This window comes from Natrix helvetica (assembly GCF_964273705.1).
Source record: "Natrix helvetica genome assembly, chromosome: 4".
NCBI classification, from domain to species: Eukaryota; Metazoa; Chordata; class Lepidosauria; order Squamata; family Natricidae; genus Natrix; species Natrix helvetica.
Window position 1 is genome coordinate 505111 of NC_138550.1, and position 27223 is coordinate 532333.

Genomic DNA, 27223 nt, shown 5'->3' on the forward strand with positions numbered 1-27223 from the left:
TTTCAGGGAGGGTCTATTTTCAGGGGAGGGCTTATTTCAGCACATGCGCTCAAAAGCCCCGTTGGGCTTATTATTATTATCTGGGGAGGGTTTGTTTTGGAGAAATGGTAGGATTTCTTAAACACCACCATCACCACCACCCCCGATCCCCCTGTAATGACATTTTTGAAACACCAAAGAAGGGCAGAATGCAGGATTTTCATTTTCAGGATAATACAACCAAAGATGGGACAAAGCCCCTTTCCCTCCCCTAACCCTAACTCACCATCCCTTCTTGCATTGCCAGAGGCCCCCAGAAGAGGGCAGCAGGGCCTCTGCATTTCCTAGGCTCAACCAACACATCCACAGGTTAAGCTCAAACAGACAAAGTCCACCCAAGATCGTAAGCCATAAAGCCAAACAGAGGTATTTCACATCAACACAAATACACAATAGCCAGGGATGCTGCTCCCTAGTTGGCTCATGAAACGTCTGCAGGGAAACCACCCAGCTCAGGCAGCACCCAGGACCCCACATTCCTCCTCCCCCCCAGCAAACCCAGCTCCCTTCTAGCACTGATGATGTTCCCTAGTTGGGTCATGAAACGTCTGCAAGAAAACCACCAAGCTCAGAGAGCACCCAGGACTCCAATCCTCTTCCTCCTCTTCCTCCTCCTCTCCTTTCTTTCTCATTCCCTCCTCTTTCCTTCCTCCTCCTTCTCTTTCGCTCTGCAAACTTTCATGTCATGAAATGTCTGCAAGAAAACAGCCCAGCTCAGAGAGCCCCAAGGACCCCCCTGGACCAACCCTGAGCTCCACGTATTCTTCTTTCATATGGGTAGCCAGTCTTTCCTCCCCTCCCTTCCCCTTCATCACTGCCCCAAGGGGGAAAGGGGTGCCTGACTGAGCAGACTATTGGCCGCCATGGGCCCCTGGCAACAGGGTCTGTCCTTGGCAGCTTCTCTGCCTGGCCTCCAGCCTGCCCCCTTATCGCCACCCAGGAGTTCTTCTTCTGCCAGGCCTATCGGAGGCAGCAGGCCTGAGTCAGCTCTGAGTCAGCAGAAGAGGCACCAGGGCAAATCTACTGAGTCATCCTCCCTCCCTTCCCCCCTCAGTTGAGCCAGCCTTTGCCGCTTTCCCTCTGCCAGCCTCGCTGGGGTGAATCCTTGGCTTCCCCAAAGGGGCCCTCCGCCAGGCACACAAGCACAGCCCCCCCTGCCTGCCCTCTGCCCAGGGAGGGTTGGGTAGCCAGTCACGCCTCCTTCCCATCCGTTGGGGAGCAAGGAGGACGGTTGCTGGCTGCTGCTTGCCCCCCCAAAGGATGGAGAAGTTGGGCCACCCTTTCTCCACCCCTGCATCATTGGCCAAGGGCCTCCCGGCCTTTTGCCCCCTCCTAGCCAGAGCTCATAGGGAAGGGTCTCTGGCTGAGAATTGGGGTGCTTTGCAGAAGGCCCCGAGTGAGGAGAGGGTGCTTGCAGGAGACCCCAAGGAAGAGAAAGGATTCCAGAGGAGGGAAAGGGTGGAGTGCCGGCCCTGTGAGGTAGACCAGACTCCCCCCAACCCCTTTCCTGGGGAAGAAACTAGGAAGGGTCCCTTCTTAGTGGCTTTGCCCAGCCCAAATCTGTTGCCTTATATCCGAGGTCTTCCTTTCCCCCAAACCATTTCAGGAGGTCCCTCCAGGTGGGCTTGGTGAGGTTCAGCAGGAGAAGCCCCCTCCAAGAAGCCTGCTTGCTTTTTTTGAGTCCCCTCATGGGGCCCTGGGACTGGGGGGGGGGGGGGCTGGTCTACAGGAGGACTGGACAGAGCAGCAAACTCCCTCCCCGCCACCATGGAGAGGCCATTCAAGGCAGACGTGGCTAGGAGGAGGTCTCCTCCCAGAGGGATTCGAGGGAGGAGAAGGCTTCCCTGGTGGGAGAAGGGCCACCTCGTCCATCTGGAGTGGGCCTGCAGGGGGGAGGGGGAGTCCAGAGGGAGGCGTTTCCAGGAGAAAACGTTAGTTCTTAGCCCTTTATAGGACTCCCCAGTCATTCATCTTGGGGGCTTCCTCCTTTGCAGGACACACACCGTGACCACCCCGAGGGCCCCCAGGCTCAAGGCTTCCAGGGGGGAGAGCCCGGCCTCTGAGAAGGGGGGACTGACTCTGGCGGTGGCTGGGAAGCTGAGGGAGTCCAGACCTGCTTAGGGATGTGCAAGAGACGCCTTGGAGAGTCCAGGCTGGGGGCTGGGCAAGGCTTCCCAGAAGAAGCCGCCTCTGTCGTGCCATGGGGCTTTATTTCCCAAAGGGGGCTGGAGAAACCCTCGGCTCTCAGGCCTTCTTATCGCAATGGAGTTTGCTCCCCGTGTAATCCCAGCCTGTTGCTGGAGGACCAGGCTGGTACTGCCTCTCAGCTTCTCAGGAAGCCCTACCTACCTCCACGGAGTGGCCAGGCCACCTAACCCATCTTTGGGGCCCCGCAGAGCCCGGGGACCCACAGAGGGAGCCCATCCTTTTGCAAGTGTTCTGGCTTCTCCTGGGGCCATTATTACTTATTATTTATTTAGCGTGTGGCAAGCACACGATAGAAGACAAATAAACATACGCACGCAATCCACGTAATTACATACGAAACCTCTCTGTGGGTACAACTGTGCCCCCCTCCCTGGATGCCCAACTCAGCTCCCCAGGCAACTGCTTCTGTCTCTGGCATGGCTTCGTGCAGACCTGCCAGGAAACACGGGGATAATGCACACGGGGCACCGTGTCTTTAATAGTTGGCATATCAGCATCCCAATCACAATAATCTATTCTCCAAAGCCCCTGAAGGCCTGAAGACAAGGAAGAACGGATGGAAACTGAGCAAGGAGAGATTCAACCTGGAAATGAGGAGGGATTTCCTGACAGCGAGAACCATCAACCCATGGAAGAACAGAAGTTGCCTTCAGACGTTGTGGGAGCTCCATCACTGGGGGCTTTCAGGAAGAGGCTGGACATCTGCCATCGGTCAGAAATGGTGTAGGGTCTCCTGCTTGGGCAGAGGGGGGGTTAGACTAGAAGACCTCCAAGGTCCCTTCCAGCTTCTACTCTGATTCTGGTTCCTTCAGCCTGCCTTCAGAGGCCTTCTCCTCAAGCAGGGCTCCTGTTATCACCTTCCCCAGTGAGGGTGGGGGGAGCTATTGCGGGACTGATGGACTATCCCCAGGCCTGGCTGGCTGCTTCAGCTGGGCCCAAGAGATAGGCCAGGCTAAACACAGCAGTGCTCGGACACCATCACCTCCGGCACGCCCAAGGCCCAAGGCTGGCAAGAGAGATAGCTCTGCCCCACCTCCGAAGCCGAGGAGAGGTTGATGGCCAGCAGGGCAGGGAGGGGACCCAAGGCAGATTGAGCCAAGATTCAGGGGTGGGGAGCAGAGGCAGAATTGGGGCTGGGGGCTGGCTTGTGTTCAGCCAGCGAGGAAAGCTCTGAGATCCTTGGTGGAATCAATCCCACAGAGGGTCCTCCTGCCCCTGCCTCTTCTAAGGCAGACCAGGGGAGGCTGCTCTGAGACCCATAATAGGTGGGGAAGCCCCTCAGGGCCGTTTCTGGAGGGTTCAATCTCACACACGGCTGTGAGCTGATGGCCTCCCCCATTCCCTGGGTCACCCCCACCTGCTCCCCCTCTCCTCCCACGGGGTGCGTAACACACATGCTGCCCACAACAACAACCACCCTGTGGAGTAGGCTGAGCTCAGCTGAAGGGGGAGCCGCAGGGGCTGCCCCAGACTGGCTTTGCTGCTCTCTTAACCCCACGGCTCTGTCTGGGGGGCTTCAGAAGAAGCCACGCACCTTAATATCCCTCACAAACATTGACAGGTGGCCGTCCACCTGCAGCCACAATTCAGCCCAAGATTTATGTCACTAAGCAAGGCAACGGTCAGTTTTGCCCCATTTTACGACTTGCCAGAGTTGTTAAGTGAATCCCTGTAGTTAACATGGTTGTTAAGTGAATCTGGCTCACCCATGGAATCTGCGTGTCAGAAGGTCACAAAAGCCTATCACATGACCATGGGACACACTGCGACTGTCATAAATATGAGTCAGTTGCCAAGCGTGACCCTGGGGATGCTGTAATGGTGTGAAAAACGATCATGTCCCTTTTTTCAGTGGCGTAACAGGTCACTAAGCGAACTGTTGTAAGTTGAGTTGTGTATCCTTCAGAGGGAAACCGCAGCCCATCTCAGCAAAACCTTCCCCAGCTGCGCCCCCTCCCATCCTCAAAGGGAGAATTGGGGAGGGGTTTCTCAGTCGCTGACGGGGGGGGGGGGGTGGCTGCTCGTGGCTGCCTGTGGCCCTCCCTCCCCGTCGCTGCGGGCTCCCCGCCTGTCAGAAGGAAGCCAGAGGTACGATCCCCCCCCTCCCCTGGCAAACGTTGAAGAAGCCGCTCTGGAAAAGAGTTTGGTGGGGCAGCTAAGAATCCCCCCTGGGTCCCGTCCCGTCCCGTCTCGTCTCCCCCCCCCCCCCCACTTATGATGGGTCAGAAATGAAGCGTGTGCCTCTAAATGTGGGTCAGCTTTACATCAGCGCTTCTCAGACTTGGCAACCTCGAGGGCTGCCGACTTCAACTCACGGCCTGGACTCCCCTTGCCAAGAGTCGCCCATTGTAGCCCCCTGCCCTGGTTGAGGGAAGAGCGCCGCCCCGCCAGCCTCCGAGTCCCCGTCCGCAAACTCTCTCTGCCGGGCTGGCGGCGGGGCTCTTCCCGGGCGGGGAGGGCTCCATTGTCAGGAAAAGTCCCCCGCCGCATCCCCCCCCCCGCCAGCAGCCTCCCCGGACGGTCTCCCAGGAGCGGAGCTGGGCGGCCGTCGGGCAGAGGGGCAGCTCGCTCCTCAGCCCATGGAGCGGAGTTGGGGCGGCGGGACGGCCGGCCGGCCTGTAAGGGGGCTTAGACCCGGGCTCGGAGTTGACGTCCCCGCCGACAGAGCCGGCCCGGGAGAGGCGTAGCGCAGCAGCCTCCAATGGCGCCCCGGACACCAGCCCAGCCGCCGAACTGCGCCCGCGGAGCGACCGGAGAGCTGCCTGGGCGCGAAGCGGGGGGCAGGAAGGCTCCTTCCTCTTTGGTCTTAGCTGCCCGCGACGGCTCTGAGCCTGGCCGAGCTCCAGGGTATGGGAGAGCCCGCAGCGCCCCTGCGCCCCGGGAGCTGGAGGGCGGCGGGGAAGAGCGGCCCCTGCGCCCCCTCCCCAGCAGAGAGAGAGGGGGGCGGGAGGGAGGGAGATAAGCGGCTGCGGGCAGAGAGGCGCCGGGTGCGGGCGAGGCCGATCCGGGTGGGCGGGGCTGCCGGGCGCAGGGGATAAAAGTCGTCCCCGCGGTCCGGCCTCAGCTCCCTCCGTCCTTCTCGCGAACAACCTCTCGAGCCTCTCCCTCCTCCAACAGCCAGCATGGTCCACTGGTCGGCCGAAGAGAAGCAGCTCATCACCTCCCTCTGGGCCAAGGTGGACGTGGCTGAAGTCGGCGGGGCCACCCTCGGCAAGTAAGAGCGCCGGCCGGGTGTGGGGGGCGGAGGGAAGGCCCCGCGGGGACCCCCGTGCCCATCTCCTCCTCCCTCTCCCCTGGCAGGCTGCTGGTAGTGTACCCTTGGACCCAGCGGTTCTTCGCCCACTTCGGGAACCTCTCCGGCCCCAGCGCCATCTGCGGCAACCCCCAGGTCAAGGCCCACGGGAAGAAGGTGCTGACCTCCTTTGGGGAGGCCATCAAGCACCTGGACAGCGTCAAGGAGACCTTCGCCAAGCTGAGCGAGCTGCACTGCGACAAGCTGCACGTGGATCCGGAGAACTTCAGGGTGAGGCAGCCCCCCTCGCTCCCTCCCTCCCTCCCTCCGGGGCTGGGCAGGGGCACCTGCTGGGCACCTCAAGCCTTTTGGGGGTGGGGGGAGTGTCAGGGCAGGGGGGGGGCTACAGAGACACCAGCAAAGGGTCCTCTTGCAGCAACCCCCCACCCCTTCTCTTCCAGCTTCTGGGCAATATCCTCATTATTGTCCTGGCCGGCCACCATGGGAAAGAGTTCACCCCCTGCTGCCACGCTGCCTTCCAGAAGCTGACCGGTGTGGTGGCCCACGCCTTGGCCCTCCGGTACCACTAGACCTCTGGCTGCGCATAACAACCGCCTGCCCCCCTCGCCACATCTGGAGCCACTCCTAGCCCACCGATGATGCAATAAAAGTCCTCTTCAGAACAAGCCGAGTGGGGCGTTTTTCTGGTCCTGGAAGGGAGAATGGGGGGGGGGGGGTTGGGAGTCCTACTGGGTTGCCCCAAAACCCCACTCCTCACCCCGATGAAGAAGCACAGCGGAGGGGCAGAGGGAGAGGAAAATAGGGTTTGGTTGGGGTGAAGTCGGGGCTGCAGAAAAACAGGTCCTGCTGCCGTTTGCCAGCCTGCTTGGAGGGAGCCATCCTCCCTTTGCTGGGGGTGGGGGCTGTCTTTAGAGCCCCCACCCTCTTCCCTCTCAGGATTGGTTGGTAAAGAAATAGGAAACTGGTGTGTGTGTGTTGGGGGAAGGCTTATTCAGAAGCCAATCAGCTTTCACACACAAACCTCACTGGGTCCCTGAATTAACTTTTGCAAGGGGGGGGAGGAGCGCACAATACATTGACACAACCTGCTAAGTTTTAATTGCCCCCCCTCCCCATTTCACCTCCCAATATTCACCAAACGCAGCTCCTACGTGCCTGGGTGACCCTTTAGGACAAGCTCTGAAGATGCTGGCACAAGAGCTGATGGAGGGGCTGAGGGGGGAGGGGGAGGTGGAGGGGGGGAGATCAGGCTTCTTAGCCGCCCTGCCCTGCCCATGTCCAGCAGGAAATGAGCAGGTTGCCACTCCTGAAATGGGCCCCAGGCACCCTCAAAGTAGACGGGTGGGGTTGGGACTTCTTGGTTGAAATAGACCATCAGTCCTTGGTCTGGACCATGGGGGCTACAGACAAGGTCCCTCCAATTCTGTCCTGGTGCCTATCATTACAACACAACAAGTTTGTTATCCTGCACAGAGCAGGGAGACAAAACATCCTTGCAGGCTTTCTATTAAGTCAGGGACAAAACACACACAGAGTGAAGTCACAAGAGGTGGAGAGAGAGAGTGAGAGAGGGGGGGAGGGAGGGAGGGAGGGAGGGAGGGAGGGAGGGAGAGAGAGAGAGAGAGAGAGAGAGAGAGAGAGAGGGAGAGAGCAAGCAATCTTGACCCAGAAGATGGAAACAGACATCTGGAGATGGAACTGGAGACCCCGTGGCTGGTTCTGCCAACGTCTCCTAGAGAGCCTCTCTTCCCCAGGCTCTTTAATGCTTTCCAGGGTGTCAGAGCTTGTAATGCACAGGAAACGTTCCTTAAAATTCAGGCAGAAATCCAGAGACGCAGCAGCTGCCTTGAAAGCAGCTCCTGTTGAACTGTCTAACACAGCCAAAGATCAGGAGATGCTTTGTGACATTTTGCATCAGGCCATAACATGCATTACAATCATCTTTGTGCCATAAAATATTTTATAAAATTTGCCAAATTTCATTCCCACAGAAATTGCAAATCCTGGAATGTAGATGCATTCTTTAAGTTAGCCCGTTTGGGGCGGGTTGCCTCCATAACGTTTGCCCTCTGATGCCCCGTTTTGCCCAGTAGAAGCTCCCACAAACACAAGAGAGTTTTAGTGCCAGATCAATAAGATTGAAATAGGTGTAAACTTACTAGTAACAGGAGGATTGTAGAACAAATAGGAAGAAAAACAGAAGCAAGTACAGAATTAGCATTAATTTAGAAATAAGGACTAGGAACTTCATTTTCTCCAATTAAAGAGTTTTTTTGTGGGAACAGTCTTTGAGTCTGTGACCTGATTCAGAAAATCCTTAACAACCCCAAAATCACCTCCGTGGCTCCCAGGGAGACCACAGGCAGAAATGTCTTGAGTTCATTATGGCCTTGAATCCTGGACAGTCCTTCTCAGGCCCATCCTGTGGAGGGAGCGGGTGACTCTGTGCCGGATCTCCTTGGTCTTCACTCTGTCCACAAGGGGGTTGAGCACTGGAGGCATCAGAAGGTGTGCTGTTGGAGCCATGGGTCCCCTGAAACCTGTAGGAGATGGACAGGCCAATGAAGGGGACAAAGAAGAGGAAGACAGCAGAGAGGTGGGAGAAGCAGGTGCCCAGGGCCTTCAGGCGAGCCTCCTGGGATAGGCGGAGGGAGGGATGAAGACGGAGGAAAGGGAGATGAGGAGCGAATCCAGCCCAATGGCCAGAAGGATGACCACCAGCCCATAGATAATATTGAGTTTGGTGCTGGCACAGGCCAGCTTCATGACATCCCCATGCAGGCAGTAGGGATGAGAGAGGACATTTGATCTGCAAAAGGGCAGCCTCTTAAGGAAAATGGAGAAGGGGCCCATAAAGGCTGCCCCACGGATTGCTGCCCTCAGGCCTACCTTAGATATCCTGGGCCCGAGTGGCTCAGTGGGTGGCAGGTGGCAACTTGGAGGTCAAAAGCCATGGCCAACAAGAGGGACAACTCCATTCCTGATAAGCTGTGGAGCAGGCAGGCGTCGAAGGCGATGCTGGTGGAGTTGAACCCAGTGTTGGCCACCATCTTGGACACCATTGCGAGGGAGAGTAGGATGTCGTTGGCTACCAGCAGGCGGAGGAAAAGATACATGGGTTGGTGGAGGCTTCGCTCAACACCCACGATGTAGATAATGGCACCCTCCCCAAGGAGAGCCAGAGCGAGCAGGAGGCCCAGCAGAAGAGCCAGCCAGAAGTGGAGCTCTTCTAAACCAGGGAAACCAACCCAGATAAAGACCGAAGCAGAACAGTTGCCTTGATGGAGAGACAACATGCTCCGTGGTCCCTTCTTGGTCAGGCTGAAGGCAGGACAAGAAGCGGCAGGTGGAAACTTATCAAGGAGAGACCCCACCTACAACCGAGAAGGAATTTCCTGACCATGGGGAGGATTGATCAGTGGAACCTCCAGGAGTTCTGGGTGCTTCAGCACTGGAGGCCTCTAAGAAGAGGCTGGACAGCCACTTGCCTGGACTGGTCTAGGGTCTCCTGCTTGAGCAGGGGGCTGGACTGGAAGACCTCCAAGGTCCCTTTTAGCTGCCAGCTTTCTGTGAAGTCACCTCTTCCACAGTGCCCGGCCTCTGCACTTGGGCTCTCGTGCCGCTCATCCTTGGGAACTGCTGTCTGGCGTCCAGTTATCCTTCTTTCAGAAATCCCTCTGGGCGAAGGGTTAATCAGGCAGCCGCCGCCTGTGGGAGCACCAGACTCCGTGCAGTCTGGGGTGCCTACTGGGATTGGCTCTTAGGAGGCAAAGTTGTGTCATTCCGGGCAGTGCTGGTGGGCCCCCTTCCTCCCCACCCCCGTGCCTGGAAAGAGCAAAGAGTCACCTGTTTCAGGTGTAGAAGAGGGAGCTCTCCTGGGAAGGTGGGGCAGAGCATCCGTTCTTCCTAGATGATCCTCTTAGCAAATAATCTATCGCCAGCCACCCCTTGTGCCACAGGCTGGGTTGGGGAGTGGGGAGAAGGGGCTCGCACAATCTCGCACCCTCCAATCTTGCCCAGATTGGTCATCATCTGTGCGGAATTTAAAATTTTCATGTATTTTAAATACATTTTTAAACACTCCACTGAAAATTTTCTTTCAAGTCCATTCAGCCCTTAACTTTCCACAATTCGCATTCTAGCCTCCCTTTTCCTCTTTTCTGAAATTTAAAGCTTTTCTTTTTCTTTCTTCTGAAACTTCCCTGGAGCTTCTTTCACTCAGGGTAGAAGGAGATGCTCCTGTGTAGTCAAACCTGTCATGGGGAAGGTTCTTAAACTCTCGAAAATCAATAATAAGCAATTTACTAAGCAGTTTATAAGCCACACTCCTCTTAGCCTTTCCTAAAGTCCTCAAAACCCGGCTACCTCCCACTGGTTAATTGTTCTTACTGTTAGGAAGTTTCTCCTTAATTCGTTTTTGGAGGGCTGCCACATAGAGGAGGGGGGGTGTCACCCTATTCTCCAAAGCACATGAAGGCCGGACAAGAAACAGTGGATGGAAACTAATCCAGGAGAGAAGCAACCTAGAATTAAGCAGAAACTTCCTAACAGGGAGGACAATTAGCCAGTGGAACAGAAATGGCCTCCAGACGCTGTAGATGCTCCTTCATCACTGGAGGTTTTGAAGACTGGACAGCCACCTATCTGAAATGATAGAGAGTTTCCTGCTTGAGCATGGGGTTAGACTAGAAGACCTCCAAGATCCCTTCCAGATTAGCCTCCAGCCCCCTGATCATCTTTGTTGCTCTTCTCTGACCTCTTGATGGAACCTCAACATCTCTTTTGTATTGTGGATGCAGGATTCCAAGTGTGGCCTTACAGTGTAAAATGGTGCCAACCCTTCACATGACCTTGACACTTTCTTTCTGTTGATGCAGCCTAGGGTGGGATTGGCTGCAGGACAGGGCTGGCCCTTATTTAAGTGATTGTCCACTAGGACTCCAATATCCCTCTCAGAATTACTGCTGTTGGTTTAGGTACCACCTATTTTGTATCTTGTGTATTTGGTTTTTCTTGCCTAAGTGTAAAACCTTACTTTTCTCACCAATCATACAATAATACAATTCAACCGCAATAATACCCGGGCAAACAATTGATACAAACTCAAGGTAAACTGTTCCAAACTCAATTGCAGAAAATGCAACTTCAGCAACAGAGTGGTCAACGCTTGGAATGCTCTACCTCACTTCGTTGTTACATCTTCAAACCCTCATGGGTTCAACCTCAAACTGTCTACTGTGGATCTCACCCCATTCCTAAGGTCTGTAAAGGGGGCGCGCATACCTTCCGTCCCAGAGTAGGAGAACCTTCCAGGTAAGAACAACCTGAGGCTGGCCAGATTCTTGGTCCCAGGTGAGTTGTGCTGGCAGATCTCTTGCCATCAGCTCCCAATGGTCGGGATGCACCAAGCAGTCCCAGCTGTTGGCCCCGGGCAACTCAGGGGCAGGTCCTGGCCTGGGGGAGGCTTCCCCCGAGGAGACTCTCTTGTGTCCTCTAAAGGGAGACAGGCTGCTATGCCTCTGAGCAAGGCTGTTTGGGGCAGGGGAGGCTTCTGGGGACAAGGAGTGGCGATGAAGTAGCTCTGTCGAATACACGTGAGAGGTAAGAAAGAGTGTGAGGTTGCAGGGAAGATGCGTCTCACAGGAATCCTCCTCTTCACATGATTCAGTGAGCTCTTCCTCCCTTTTCTTTGGCTGTCTCAGAATTCATGGCTTGGTCAGCCTGGCCGCTCTCAAATACCTGCGACCAGAGGGCAAAGGAGGAGATGGAGGGCTTCTCCTAAGCAGTTTGCATGGGGACGAGTTGGTCACTGAAGAAACAGCCTCAAAACTCCATCCTGGTGGGGAAGGGTGTGTGTGTGTGTGTGTGTGTGTGTGTGTGTTTTATATGCAAGTGGTTTGTGCTGTCAGTGTTGGTGGGAATGTTGTTTTCCCCTTGGTGGTCCCTTGATTAGGCTGTTGTTTACTGAACTGGTAGCTCTATGAATGGGGTATAATTTGCTGCTCGGTGTTCCTCTCTGCTTACCTGGGTAGTGATTGCTGGCTAAGTGGTACTTTGGCCTTTTTGTTTACTTTTTAGCTTCTGACTTATGGTGCGTTGATGGTGTTTATCTCTATGTGCCTGTTGATGGCTGGTGTCTCCAGGAATTCTCCGGCATTTTGGACTTGGCTTGGACTAGGAGGCCTCAGCTGTCTTCCAGTTGGAACGAGGGTGAAGAAATTCTGAGCCTTTTTTAAAAAATACCCTGTTTTTCGGAGTATAAGACACACCAAGGATTGATAATTAATAATGGAAAATTATATTTGGAGTTGTGGATGATTGGAAATTCTATGGTTAACGGAAAGTAGAAATGTGTAATATGAATTAATGGGAATTTTTTGACTTAATCTTTATTCTTATTTCTTAGAGATTGGTGATATAATTTTATAAAGACTTATTGTTACCTAGTATATAATTATGGATGTAAAGAAATAAGGGTTGTCACAAATGAAAGAATATTAATGGTAACTTGAACACACAATGCTCAATGAAACATTTAACTAGGTTTAATGGATAATCAGTGACTTTATTCTTAATTGTAAAAACCGTTGCACAAAAACTTGTAACCAAACGACATGCTTGATGAAATTGTGTTTCTTTTTTTTCTCTCCTTGCTCTTGTTCTGTATGTGTTGTTTTGTCTTTTTTAAAGAAAAATAAAAATTTTTATTAAAAAAAAAAAGACACACCAAGGTTTTGAAGAGGCAATTTTTTTAAAAAAGTAGGTAGGTAGATAGAGGGATAGAGAGGGAGAAAGAGAGAGAGAAATACAGTAGGTAGGGAGGGAAAGAAAGAATAGGTAGGTAGATAGGTAGATAAAGGGACAGAAAGAGAGAGAAATAGAGATAGGGATGTTAGATACTTCCCCCTCTGTTGCTGCTAAACAATGGAAGTCTCCACTCAGGTCCTCTGTTGCCGGCGTCGGCGCTGTCCTGAGCCATCAGATGCCGAATGGTACGGAAGCCCCCATTGCATTCTACTCAAGGACACTGTCCGTGGCGGAACGGAACTACAGCCAGCTGGACCGCGAGGCCCTTGCTGCAGTGTCGGGAGTCAAGCGGTTCCACGAATATCTGTATAACAGGGACTTTGACCTAATTACAGATCACAAGCCTCTGCTGGGACTGTTGGCAGGGGACTGTCCCACCCCGGTGTCACTCTCCTCCCGAATGACCCGATGGACTATTTTCCTGACTGCCTATTCCTATCGGCTCATCCACTGCCCAGGCACCACATTTGGACACGCCGATGCGTTGAGTCACTGCCCCCTACCAGAACTGCTTGATGACCCCACCCCCGAGGCCGTGGTGCTCCTGCTTGACTGCCTGGACTCCGGACCAGTCTCCTCCAGCAACATCGCACGTCACTCCACAAAGGACCCCATCATCAAACAGATTCTGAACTGGGTGTGGAGGGGGTGGCCCAAGGGGCCAGTTGGGCCGGAATATAAAATGTATTTTTTGAAGAGGGATGAATTGTCAGCAATCAAGGGTTGTCTGTTATGGGGGGACCGAGTGGTCATTCCAAAACAACTACAAATAGCCATTTTAGAGGCACTTCACATGGGTTACCCGGGGATAGTCAAGATGAAGGCACTGGCAAAGAGTTATGTGTGGTGGCCCAACATGGACAAAGACATACAGGAGTGGGTAGCCACATGCACAACCTGCCAGGAATTCAGGCCGGCTGCCCCAGAGGCGCCCGCAAGGGAGTGGAAGCGGCCCCAAGCACCGTGGTCTAGAATACATATAGACTTTGCGGGGCAGTCCACGGTAAAACCTTCTTCATAATCGTGGACGCATTCTCAAAGTGGCTAGAGGTAGTCCTGATGACATCCACTACCACCGACTCGGTCATCAAGGCACTATGGAAGCTGTTCATGACTCACGGTTTCCCTGACATGCTAGTGTCAGACAATGGCCCACAATTCACAGCAAGGGGTTTTGAGGAATTCTTAGCAGCACAGGGAATCCGACCTGCCCTGGCCGCACCGTTCCATCCAGCTTCCAATGCCAGGCGGAACGTATGGTAAGGTCCACAAAGGAAGCCCTCAACAAGATGGGCCCGGGTGACTGGCAAACGTGAATAGACCATTACCTGTTAATACAACACATCTCACCCAATGTCACCACTGGAAGAAGTCCAGCCGAACTCCTCATGGGCCGCTGCCTCAGGTCCCACCTGGACCGGCTACACCCCAACTACTCCACTGAAACACCCCCAGATTCCACGAGCAGGGTCAGATCATTCAGCATAGGCGACCTGGTATATGCACACAATTACACAGGGGGGGGGGGGCTGTGGATACCTGCAACCATAGTTGGGGTCACCAGCCTGAGATCCTACTCTGTAAGACTCGAGGACGGACGACATTGGAGGAGACACATCGACCAACTCAGGGGTCAACTGACCAACTCCCCACTCAGACAATGGTGACTCCTCCACGACCCCCCGACAGTTCCGGACACATCAAGGCTTATCTGACATCGATGTGGGCCAGGGAGATCCACCATCAGAAGTTCCAGCCGGGGCCTGCAAAAGGTTCCAGGAGGTTCCACCAGGCATACCCGAAGAAACAACAGGTCCGTCCAACCTGCACGAGGACAACCAGCAAACTGAACTGTGCAGGTCCAGCAGAGTAACGCAAAGGCCCGCCTACTTACGGGACTAGGTGACCAGTTAGAATCTTCCATCCTAGAGGGGAGGGTGTTAGATACTTCCCCCTCTGTTGCTGCTAAACAATGGAAGTCTCCACTCAAGTCCTCTCTTGCCAGCGGGAACAAAGGAGCACCTGATTGGCTGAGAGGATGGACAGCCCCCATTTAAAAAAGGGAGCTGTCCGACCATCTCCTCAGTGGTTGTCTGCACGTACTTTAATAAAGAGCTGTTATCGCCAGCCTCTTGTGCCTTCCTTTACCCGATCTAACAAGAGAGAAATACAGTAGGTAGGTAGGGAGAGAGTGTGTGTGTAGGTAGATAGGTAGGTAGAGGGATATAGAGAGAGAAATAGAAAGAAAGAGAGAGAGAAACACAGTAATAGGTAGGGAGAGAGAGAGTAGGTAGGTTGGTAGATAGAGGAATAGAGAGAAAAATAGAGAGAGAGGGAGAGAAATACAGTAGATAGGGAGGGAGGGAGAGAGTAGGTAGGTTGGTAGGTAGAGGGAAAGAGAGAGAAATAGAGGGAGAGAAATACAATAGATAGGTAGGGAGAGAGAGTGAGTAGGTAGGTAGGTAGATGTTTCCAGGTGTATTTATCCATGTGCTGGAGAAGGAAATCACTGATAATCTGCAGCACTTAAGACTTTGTTTTTGCTGGCACAGCACTTGATCAATGTAATTCTCATCAATCAGTTAAAGAGCTTTTCAAAAGGGAAAAAAAGTTTTTGCACTCTGCAAACCTCCCCAAAACAGCTTTTCGTGAAAATGGGCCCATTTTTTTAAAGGCATAAATAGCTTTTGGGGGGCTTGCAGAGTGCCCCGTTTTTTGTCAAAAAAAATTGCATGCATAGCCTTATGGAGGCTGCTGGAGGCTGGGGGGGGGGCAAAAATCGGCCCATTTTTTGCTCATTTCTGCCTTCCCCAGCTGCCAGGAGATCTCTGACAGCCTCCATAAGGCTCTGCATGGCCATTTTGGTGAAGGGGTGGGGCTTCAGGAGGCAACAAATGCTGTATTCAGTGTATAAGACACAGCCAGATTTTCAGCCTCTTTTTTGAGGGGAAAAGGTACATCTTATACTCTGAAAAATACGGTCGTTTTGTTTCAACCTGGAGCAAGTCCTCGCTCTCCTTGGGCTGGTTCCAATTTCCCCTGAGGAGAAAGCAGGGCTGTTTTCCACTCAGCCTCATGCAGCAACAACACCATGAATTTCGTGTGTGTGTGTGTGCGTGTGTGTGCGTGCGTTGAGCCTGGAATGAGGAGGAAGTGCCATATTTGCTGCTGCACCGGCCGAGGCTTGAGCCAGGCACCCTGAGGCCCCTTCCCAGCCCAGGTCCAGCTTCCGTTTGTGGCTGGGGGTGGAGAGAGGCAGGTGGGACCCTCCAGAGACCGCTCTGCTTCGGCATGCCCCAGGAATTGGCTACCCCTCGGCCAGGCGCCCCTGCTTCCTTCTTACACCCTGCCTGCTGCGGCTGATCCAGACTCAAGAGAGGCCCAGAGGCTGGGATGTTTCATTTATAGCTCCCTAGAAGGGAGGCTGTTTATCCTGTACAAGAAAAGCCTCGTGTGAACGGGAGGTAGGGGAAGTCCTTCACTTACAGCCTCCCTTTAGAAGACCCTCTGCTGCCCATGAACCATTTGTTTACTGGGTGGGGATTAAGGTTGGATGTTAGCCCCCCCCCCTTCCTCTCAAGGACTCTCTGATACTCACAAATGAAGTCCACCACATCCCTGTGTCCCAGGTAAGTGTCGCAGGATCCAATCTGAGTCGGTCCCTGGGCCCAAAGTTCTTCCTCCAAGTTTTTGGGCTCATGCTGGAGTCCATCCTGGGGGAGCTTTGCCTCTCCACAATAGGCGCACTCGACTGTTCCACGGGTTTCATTCATTGGTTCCTGGTTGTGTATAGCTTTCAGTTGTTAATGGGAGTTTTGATGACTGGCTGTTGTTGATTGTTGTTTCCTTGTGCCATTGCACCCTCGACTCCTAAGTACTGGATAGGCTGGTGGTACATTAGCACTCCTGTTGACTGACAAGGGGCCCGTTTCCCAGCTTCAATCATTTCCCTTGCTGTTTTTGTCCCTGCTCAGCCAACAATCTTAGCAACTGCAAAATTGAATGCATGTCCTTATTCATTGCAATAGGAGGCTACCAATGAGTATAAATATAATATAATGCATAGAACAGCCCACTGTACCTATTCTGGACAGACCAAAGCTCCCAGATGATGAACTCCAGCATGAGCCCGAAAGCTTGGAAGTATGAACTTTTGGTTCCAGTGACTGGCTCAGATTGGACCCTGCATCTGATGCTCAAGCGATGGTCCATCACCAATAATCATAGCAGATCATCTTGCCTTGCCTTGCTTCTCAGGCAGGACCATGAGCACAGACTCTGTGCTCATTGTTAATTTTCATGTACTTGCAGATGCTGGGGGGGGGGGGGAGAAAGACTCTTATGGCTCCCCTCAGAAACTGGAGTTCCTCCTCTCCCACCTTCGTCCTGGTGGGCATCCAAGGACTGGAGGCCAGCAGCCCCTGGGTCTCCCTCCCTTTCTGCTTCCTCTATGCCATGGCCATCTTGGGAAACAATGCTGTTCCCCTTGTGATTGTGAAGGACCACAACTTACACAAACCCATGCACCTCTTCCTCTGCATGCTGGCAGTGAGTGAGCTGGGGGTCTCCCTCTCCACCCTCCCCACCGTGCTGGGCGTCTTCCTCTTGGACCTCCAGGAGATTGGCCTTGACGCTTGTCTCAGCCAGATGTTCTTTTTTTAAAAATATTTTTTATTTATTTTTTATTTTCAAAACAAACACAACACATTCTTCTTCTTTACATACTGTAGAAAGTGTATCAGTTGGTTACAAAAAGCTTTCGTGCATCTCTTCCACAGTCAACAAACATAATGTCAGGGCAGCCTCCGTCAGTAACCAAGAAAGAAACCACTCAACTCCATTTTTCAGAATTAAGAGTACTTTTACTGGTTATGAGTAGAAAGCAGCCAGGCAAAGCAAGATCTGAGGCAAAAGCACGCGTAATCATAGATATCAATATGTGACCCAACTCCCTCCCCCTAGTAACCCCATCAGCCAGTCCAATCCTCACCCCCCCACAGGTGTCATGTGGGCTGCATCTTCAAAACCCATCATCAGGTTGGTATGCCGGACGGTTGGCCTTGGCGGCAATTCCACTATCTGCAGCATGCGCAGTAGATGGTGAGAAAACCACTCCCTTCTTCATTCACTCCTGTGCTGAAGCTTCCCCTCCCAAATACCACGTCATCCCCCCTCTCCCCGTTTCAATGGCAGCCGAAAGCAAGCAGCAAAGCAGAGGCAAAGCAGAGGCTGACACATAATTCATATTAACTCAAGTATTTTAACTCAGATATATTTATACATGTTACCATCATCATACCTCCATTTTCATTTGACTATAATTGTTTAAACGTCCTTCATCATAAAATATACCAAGATTTAATGCATAACCACATACTGGCATTTCATTTACTATTTCTAAAATCCTCCAATGACACTGAATCCTTATGGCCTATTCTAGCTAAACATCCATAATATTTAATAACAAAATTTTCTAATCCTCCTTTCCAAATCACTGTTTACAATTTACATCCATTTTCCTTACATTGTACCCATACCTATATATATGTTGTTATCATTATCCCTCCTTTATTTAACTATATCCTATATCATAACATTTTCCCCCTAATAATCAAGACTTAACTGTATCTAACTTAGTTCTTTTTTATTAACCTTTATATATAATCCAAAAGGATTTCTAATCTTCCTTTCATAGGTACCATTCAATATTCATATCCAATTATTACTTATCATAACACTATACATTGTATACATTATTATCATCAATTATTTATTTAACTATATCTATTGTCGTTAAATTTCACTAAGTTTAATTAGTTTTAAATTATACTCTTCCATCTATCAACCTGTATCTTTCCAGCAGCAAAACAGTCTCATATCTTCTGCCATTTGTGGTGTCAGTCCTCTAATCATCTCCTTAATCAACTTTGTATGGACTCCTCTTAGCAACTCCTTGCTTGTAAAATCTCTCATGTAATTTCGATGCCCTTCTTCTGTTTCCTTAATCAGCTTATCTTTGATTGTCAGTCGTGTTATTAATGATATTGCTAATAAAATTTCTCTCTTTAAATCCATAAATTCTTCTGTTTTTTCTTCTTCTGTATCTTGCCATCTGGGGTAGATTTCCCCTCCATTTAATTCCTCTTTCAGTATTCCACTCTTTCCATTTTCAGAGACAAACCAATCACCATAAATATCAGCACATTTAATTTCTTTATATTCATTTTCCACTTGATAAACATCTCCAATTTCTTCATCATATTTTGCTGTTAGATGCTCTAAGTCTTCCAACTTCTTCTCTATCCTCTCATATATGTTTGATAATTTCTGTATTTCTGAGACTATCTTTTGCAGACTTAAAGTTTCTTTCTGCTGTTGAAATTGTGCCATTATCTCCAGCTAACAAACACTGCTACTCTAGCTTGGAAGGTTAACAAGATTAAGCATAGATTCACAATAATGTTTTATTTTCACTTTTCTCTGGTTAAAGATATACTTCAAAGGGACATCTGTATGCTTTTCTTCTTCACACTCTATATAAACAAGCAGTGAGACCTTGGAGTGCCAAGCCAGGATAATCAGTGAGAAAAGTAAGAGTGTTTCGTTTCCAATGCACAAACCTCCAACCTCCAAGTATCAGTGTTATTGTTGCAATTTTTTGTTTCTTTTTGTATCTTTTTTGTATTTCAAGTTTTAAAAAAAGTCTGATTCTTGAATGAGTTAGAAGAGCACCCACACTAATGAAAGAGGACAATTTTAGTCCATAGGTTACAAAGAATAATAAAAGAAAAAAAATAGAAGAAGAAAACTTAATCCATTCATTTTAAAAGGCTTGCTTAAATTCCATCCATGAAGATAGCATTTAAAAAGTAAGATAACCCACTGTCCAAAACCATTCCAAACTTAATTCTGCTGCTTATTTCTTCTGTTCTCCAATTTAAATTAATTTTAAGTTTTTAATAGGCAGTCTCGTTTAAAATGGTAATTCCTCACCAGCTGGAAACACTTTCTCTTTCCATATCCTTCCATTTTGGAGCCGCCCCGACTTCATCAGCCTAATGGCTGGATTTTTTGTTGCCAGCTTGAAGAACTTCTCTTGGATCAATTAGGGACTTTGCGATGTCCCTGAGATCAGCAAGACGTATCCTTCCTGTTCACCATCTCTGCGGGACGGTTTAGGTCCATTTGGACCACCCAGTGGCAAAAGTATTGACAGCGATCTCAGAGCATTGAGTTTGCACGTCATCTCGTCGTGACATTGGCTCCTCCTCCTGAGCCAGATGTTCTTCATCCACTGCTTCTCCATCATGAACTTGGGGGTGCTCTGGCCCATGGCCCTTGACCGCTTCATTGCCATCTACAACCCACTGCAATATGCCACCCTCCTGACCACCAGCCGGATCGCCCTGATAGGCTCGGGCATTGCGGTGAAAAGCATTGTCTTGCTTGTCCCACTACCACTTCTCATGAAGAGGCTGCCCTTTTGTGGGGCCAATGTGCTGGCTCACCCCTACTGCTTGCACACCAACCTGATCCATCTCCCATGTGCAGACACAACCCTCAACAGCCTCTATGGCCTCTTTGTCTTGCTCTGCACTTTTGGCCTGGATTCCCTCTTCATCGTTCTGTCCTATGTCCTGATCCTGAAGACTGTCCTGCACATCAGCTCCAGAGAAGGTCGCCTGAAGGCCCTCAACACTTGTGTCTCCCACACCTGTGCAGTGGTGGTTTACTATACCCCAATGATCGGTCTCCCAATGGTGTATAGATTTGATCGGCACACGTCCCCTCTGGTGCGCTCCCTCCTGGCCCACATCTACCTCCTGGTTCCTCCGCTACTGAACCCCATCATCTACAGCATCAAAACAAAAGAAATATTAAAAGCTTTGGGCAAAGGAGAAGAGCCAACTGTCAGGCCTGTAGTTATGTTTCTTTTTAGGATCTTTGGCCTGCCACACTTTTTATTAATTTCCTATGCTGTTTCATTAGTGTAGTAGTTGGGAGGGGGGAATAGAAAGGAGTAGGATGGTAGAATGTATTGTTGACATTCTTTTATAGAAGCCAAGGTCATCTTTTGTCTCCGCACCTCGACACCGGACCAGAAGCAGAGGGGTGTAGATGCCAGCGTGGAAGATGATGATTGGAACATGTGATGGATTTGTGGGTGTGGGGATAGATCATGAACTTTCAACTGGATGGAATTCCAGGAAGAACATCAGAGTTGGAATTCCATAGATGTGCTAACTTGTCTGTATGATTAAAAGGGAACTTTAAGGATGATTCTGCCTTGGTCTCATGATTTCATACATGGTATTTAGAACGCCTGACACCAACATTGCGACGGTATGGATGTGCGGTCTCGATGGTCTGAGACTGACTCCGATACTTTTGCCGCTGGGTGGTCCAATTGGACCTAAACCATCCAGAAGAGACGCTGAACAGGAAGACTGTCTTGCTGATCTCAGGAACCCTGCAAAGTCCCTGATTGATCCAAGACAAAGTCTTCAAGCTGGCGACAAAAGGCAGCCTAGGCTGGTGAAGTCAGGACAGCTCTGGAACGGATGGAAAACAGAAACCCTCCACGTACATCTACACCAACATCAGCAGACTTGAATGTCTCAGAGCAGAGGCTGTTTGAAAAAGAATCAGACGAACAAAGAAAGCAGTTGCCAAAAGAGAAGGAGGTGCAGGGTGCTGTAGGTGGATTTCGAGTGGACCCCTCCAGATCTCTGTTGAGCTCCTTCTTGGAAGAAGGGCTGTCTAAGACTCTCATTGAAATGCCGATACTTAAACCTGTGGAACAACGTGTTACTAGATCCACGACTAGACAGATGTTAGAATCTCACAAGCGGGTGGACCCCCAAACACAATGTGCTAAGAAAGAAGTTAAGAAGCAAACCGGAGCCATGGGAGGAGCAGGGCCGAAGATTAGTCTTATGGAGAGAGATCTTCAGCAAATGCTTTCAACGCTCCAGATCAGACCCAAAGATGCTTAAGCTATTATCTTGGAACGTGAATGGACTGAACTCTCCACAAAAAAGGAAAAAATATTTTATTATTTGAAGCAATTTAATAATGATGTTGTTTGTCTTCAAGAGACTCATATTAGGCTGCAAGACCAGAAGTATTTAGTGAATTCAAAATTGGGAACATCTTATGCTGCCTCTGATTTGGTAAAGAAAAATGGTGTGGTGATATATATAAATAAAAGATTTTCAACTAAAGTTATAGAGGCGGATGACGCTGGTAGATATATAGCAATTGAACTTGATACAGACTTTGGTCCTATTTTGGTGCTAGAAATATATGCACCTAACCAACGCCAAGAAAGCTTTTATAAGATGCTCCATTTAAAAATCTTAGACTGGAACTTTAAGAGTATTCTAATAATGGGAGATTGGAATGGAGTGATTTCTCCAAGGATAGATAAGAGTACAAAGACTAAACTCACTACCAAATTACCAAAGGCTTTTTTTGATTTACAAGACGACCTGAAATTAAAAGATGTTTGGAGGACACAACATCCAAATGAGATGGATTTTTCTTTCTACTCAGATAGACATAAATCCTTTTCAAGGATTGATTTTTTTTTTGTTAACACCGGATTTACTTCCTAAAGCTAAGAAAACGAAGATATTCCCCAGGACACTTACTGACCATAGCCCGGTGTGGTTACAAATTGAGTTAGGGAAGAGGCCAAGAAGGTCTTGGAGAGTAAATGAAAATTTATTTAGATACGAAAAAAATGTTGATGAACTTAAAAAACACATGAAGGAATTTTTCAGTTTTAACATGAATAAGGGTACTCCCATTGAAACAGTTTGGGATGCAAGTAAAGCTTATATGCGTGGGGTCCTGATACATATGAATTTCAAACATAAACAAATTAGACAGAAAAGGAGAATGGAATTGGAAGATGAAATAAAAATTAAGGAACAGCTGCTTATAGCAAACCCGAAAGACGAGGTGCTCCAGATGGCGCTAAAGCTGTTGAAAGATCAATTTCAAATGCTTATAGCAGAACAAACAGCAACTAACTTACAATTTGCGAAACATAACACCTTTGCTAATGCTAATAAACCTGGTAGGTGGTTGGCTCATACTTTGAGAAGGAACACGAATGACAGAATTATTGATAGAATTGGGTATGGAGGGAAGACAGTATATCAACAAGATTTGATCAACAAGATTTGAAGGCAACTCATAGATTTAATTGATTATCTTGATAAGAATAAGCAGATCTCTGCAGTGCTGGTCTTCTTGGATGCAGAGAAGGCCTTTGATCGAGTGAATTGGAACTTTCTAACGAAGACTTTGGAAAAGATGGATATGGGACCACGACTTCGGCAGGCGATTGGAGCAATTTATCAGCAACAAAATGCACAACTTATTATTAATGGAAATTTGTCAACAACTTTCGAGATACAAAAAGGCACAAGACAAGGTTGCCCATTATCTCCATTGTTATTTATTTTAACTTTGGAAGTCTTGTTGAACGCAATCCGGGACTCAAAATCCTTAGATGGCATAAATGTCAGGCAAAAGGAATACAGAACTAGAGCATTTGCTGACAATCTGGTTGTTACCCTTTCACATCCTTTGAAGTCAATAATCCAGATGAAAAATATCATAGTAGAATTTGGCATGGTGTCTGGGTTTAGACTAAATCAAAACAAAACGAAAATGATGGTTAAAAACATGACAGAGACTCAAAGAAAGAGACTTGTAAGTTTAGCAGGCTTTGAAATAGTCTCCAAGGTCAAATATTTAGGAATACAAATTGCAGAATCAAACACAAAACTTTTCTTAAATAATTATGAAGTGTTTGTGGCAAAAGATCCAGAAAGATCTTGAAGTATGGAAAAAGTTACAATTGTCTTTGCTTGGAAGGATCTCAGCAATTAAAATGAACATTCTACCTAGATTTATCTTTTTATTCCAGATGATACCGATGCTTAAATCAGATAAAACTTTGTTAAATTGGCAAGCAACATTAAATAAATTTGTTTGGAAGGAGAAAAAACCGAGAGTAAAGATGAAGATTATGCAAGATACTTGCAAAAGAGGCGGCCTTAGACTCCCAAACCTTCGATTGTACTATGAAGCTGTGGTATTAACGCATGTAGCAGATTGGTTTGGAAAAACAAAAATGGAATTGCTGAATATAGAAGGCCATGATCTTGTTCTGGGATGGCATGCATATCTTTTTTATGAAGATAGGGTGGACAAAGTGTTTAACAACCATGTTCTCCGAAGTGCCTTGATGAGAATATGGAAGAAGCACCGGCCCAATTGGGATTATAAAATACCGCTTTGGTTGGATCTTGCAGACACCATGGGGATTATGAATATTAAGTCACTCGGGGGTTGTTTATACAAAGATGTGCTTATCGCTGATGGGGATGAATGGAAGTTAAAAACTTTGGAACAACTGTTGGAAGAAGGAATTATTTTAAACTGGTTACATTATATACAGTTACAGAAGAGATGGGAAGAAGATCGAAGGGTCGGTTTTATGGATAAAGAAGTGGAACTGATCAAGCAGATAAAAGAGACTGGCCCAAAACAAGTTAAAAGAATATATAATGTACTGTTAGAAAGAGATTCAGAAAGTGAACTGGTTAAGGATTGTATGATTAAATGGGCTCAGAATTTTGGTGAAGTGGTTATGTTGGAAACGTGGGAAAAAATATGGGTTCAGAATGTTAAATATACACAGTCACAGAATTTAAGGGAGAACTTTTATAAAATGTTTTATAGATGGTATTTAGATCCTAAAAAATTATCATGCATGTACCCAAATATTCAACCAAAATGTTGGAGATGCGGGTGTCTAGATGCTACCTTTTTTCATGTATGGTGGACTTGTAACAAGGTTAAAGCTTTTTGGATAAAAATATGGTGGGTTATGCAAAATGTATTGAAGAAAAGAATACAATTTACTCCGCAAATGTTTTTATTGGGTATAACTAAGGATTTTACTAAAGGGGAAACAAAATTGGTTTTGTATATGGTCACAGCAGCTAGGTTGTTGATTGCGCAACATTGGAAGAAAGATTTTATACCGACAATTGCTCAATGGACTCAGAAGGTGGCGGGGTTCGCCAAAATGGCAAAAATCTCAGCTTTCTTAAAAGGTCAGAAGCAGGAGAATTATACACAGGAATGGGCAAAATGGATTGATTACATACAGAATAAATACCAGACTAGGAAGTACTATGTAGCCTTTAGGTAAGAATGTTTAGACTGATAGATGATCAGAGTAAACAATATATGGGATGCTTGGAATTGTTAGAGTGGTATACAGCGGAAGTCAGGAGGGAGGGTTTGAGTGGGAGGTGGGGAAGGGTTAGGGTGGAGGGCGGGGCAATATATATGTATAAATAAACTAGAAGATGGGATTAATGAAATATTGTTATTTTAAGAGAAATTTATATTATGAGTTATATATGTTAAATTAGCTTAGAAGATGGGATTAATGGGCTATTGTTACTTTAAGAGAAACTTATATTGTGAGTGTTGGGAGGAGAGGGGGTACAATATGTGAACGAGTAATTTACTTTAAGACGGGGGGAGGGGGTAAAGTATTTGGTATAATATTTGAATGAGAATTTTTGCGGGGGGGTTGGGGGGAGGGGAGGGGGCATAGTATTTGTATGTGATTTATACTGTATGGGGGGGGGTTAAAAGGGGGAAAATTTGTCTGTATAAAACTTTTTCAATAAAAAAAGAAAGAAAACAGAAAGAGAAAGTGTGTCCATCTGGTGAGAACTTTTTCTGTTTTGAGAAAGATTGCCCCAAAATTTTTTAAAGATAATTAAATCCTTAAGTAGAAGAAATAAGCGGCGAAATTAACCTGCAGTGGATTGCCTTGGAAAGTGTTTCTTTTTTTTTTTGTAATTATATTTTGTGGATTGAAGTGCTTACAACCTTTTTTTTCCCTCCTCTTTTAAAGTGAACGGACTGGTTTTCTTCTATTTTTTGTTGCTTTACTTTTTAACCTAAGGACTAAATCTTCTTCTTTATTTTAACAAAGTTTCAACTACTTGTTACTAAATTTTATTCAAGAACTTTGTTTTCCTTAAGCCGAAGATATCAGAAAGTGAAAGGAAGCGAAACTGCCGCTCAGAGGCTAGAGGCTAGAGGCTAGAGGGTTTTTTTAAAATTACGCACTCACTCCTGTTTCCCCTTTGATCTTACTGATTCTGCACTTCAAAGCGCTGTAGCCAAGGACACAGAGTGTTTACACAGATGTCCTTTGATAGCTTTATCAGGACGAGAGTAAAAAAAAAACAGAACCCTTTTCTTTTGAAGATTACAAACGTATTTGCGTGTGAGCTAACTTTTAAAAAAGCTTTGGGCAAAGTCTTCTCATCCTAGGCCACCTAAGAGGGAGGACGAACAGGGAGGGGACCCAGCATTGTTTGGCTGCTGTGTTGTAGATGGATGCCAGAACAGAAGGTGAGAAGAGAGGCCTGCTGTGGTCCAGAAGGGACAATTAGTTGAGTTGGCATCCTGGACGCTGGAACTCAGAGGCAAAAGGGATCATTCTGCAGAATGTAAATTATTCGGGCACTTCGGCACAGGACAGAGGGTCAGGATTAGGCAAGGAAGCCACGATTCGAAGAACTGGGGACTTATGAGCAGGGTGGGACAGTGGGAGGAGAATTGGAAATAGGAAGACAACAAAGAGTTGGACAAGTGAGGAAGAAGGATGTGAAGGAGCTCATGTAACAATCTTCCTGGGTTCTTTTGCAAAAGAAAGACTTATGATCCTGTATTACTGACTGGTGTAAAAGACCAGGGCCACACGTGAAGGTCCAAAGAAACTGGTTTATTGCTAAAATGCCCACGTGCAGGAATCTTCTCAACTCAGGCCAGAGACCTCTTTGGAGAAGGGTCAGTGGAACTCAAGGGTGGTTGGACTTAGTTTGCTTGTGGCTATGTGGGGATTCTTTCGATTCTGTCCCAGGTTCTCCTACAGTTATCTCTTTGTGAAATATGGGGGGGGGGGACAGAATAACAGAGTTGGAAGGAACTTGGAGGTCTTCTAGTCCACCCCTCTGCTCAAGTGGGAAACCCTGGACCATTTAAGACAAATCATTGTCTAGTCTCTTCTTAAAAGCCTCCAGTGTTGAACCACCCACAACTTCCGAAAAGAAGCAGTTCCATTGATTGTTTTCACTGCCAGGGAATTCCTCCTTAATTCTAGGTTGGATCTCTTCTTGAATAGTTTCCATCTGTTGCCTCTTGTCTCGCCTTCAGGTGCTTTGGAAAACAGGTTGGCCCCCTCTCCTCTTTGGCAGCCCCTCACCTATTGGGAAACCGCTACCACGCCACCCTTAGTCCTTCTCTTCACTAAATTAGATCAACCCAACTCCTGCCTATATTCTTCCCTGTGTTTTAGACTCCAGCCCCCTAATCGGTTGCTCTTCCCTGCACTTTTTCCAGAGTTTCAACATCTTTTTTAGATATGGTGACCAAAACTAGGTGCAGTATACTCAAGGTATGGTCTTACTAAGGATTTATAAAGTGGTACTAATATTTCACATGATTTTGATTCTGTGTCTGTTTATACAACCAAGGATTGTATTAGCTTTTTTTAAAACTGTTGTCGCAAACTGTTAGCTCAGGTCGAAGGGATCGTCCATTAAGACTCCAAGGTCCCTCTCACAGTTCCTGTGTTTGAGCCAGGATTTGCCTAACCAGTACTTGTACCTTGGTTTTTTTCTGCCTAAATGTAAAATCTTGCTTTTCTCCACATTAAATTTCATTTCATTGGATAGGGACCATTGCTCAAGTTTGTCAAGATCTTTTTGGATCCTGAATTTGTCTTCTGGGGTTTTGGGTAATCCTGCCAGTTTAGTATCATCTGCAAATTTGATGAGTTTCCCTTCTATTCTCTTATCTAAATCA

At 48.2% G+C, this 27223-nt stretch overlaps 3 protein-coding genes across 3 annotated transcripts; 2 read left to right on the plus strand and 1 right to left on the minus strand.

Annotated features, from left to right (window-relative positions):
- The first annotated feature begins 5302 nt into the window (after positions 1–5302).
- Positions 5303–6165, plus strand: LOC309392159 (hemoglobin subunit beta-2). The gene is made up of 3 exons (XM_081953165.1): positions 5303–5461; positions 5548–5770; positions 5941–6165. The coding sequence occupies exons 1-3, from the start codon at positions 5370–5372 to the stop codon at positions 6067–6069; spliced, it is 444 nt and encodes a 147-aa protein (XP_081809291.1). The 5' UTR covers positions 5303–5369; the 3' UTR covers positions 6070–6165.
- A 1667-nt stretch (positions 6166–7832) lies between these two features.
- On the minus strand, positions 7833–8796 carry LOC309391687 (olfactory receptor 51E1-like; the record flags this gene model as incomplete). The annotated part of the gene is given in 3 exon segments (XM_081952352.1): positions 7833–8155; positions 8158–8404; positions 8407–8796. Coding segments are annotated over 3 exon segments (960 nt in total).
- A 7852-nt stretch (positions 8797–16648) lies between these two features.
- On the plus strand, positions 16649–26729 carry LOC309391688 (olfactory receptor 51I2-like; the record flags this gene model as incomplete). Its single annotated transcript, XM_081952353.1, has 3 exons — positions 16649–16954; positions 19588–20217; positions 26715–26729. 3 exons carry the CDS (start codon positions 16649–16651, stop codon positions 26727–26729), a joined length of 951 nt encoding a protein of 316 aa, XP_081808479.1.
- Between the last annotated feature and the right edge of the window lie 494 nt (positions 26730–27223).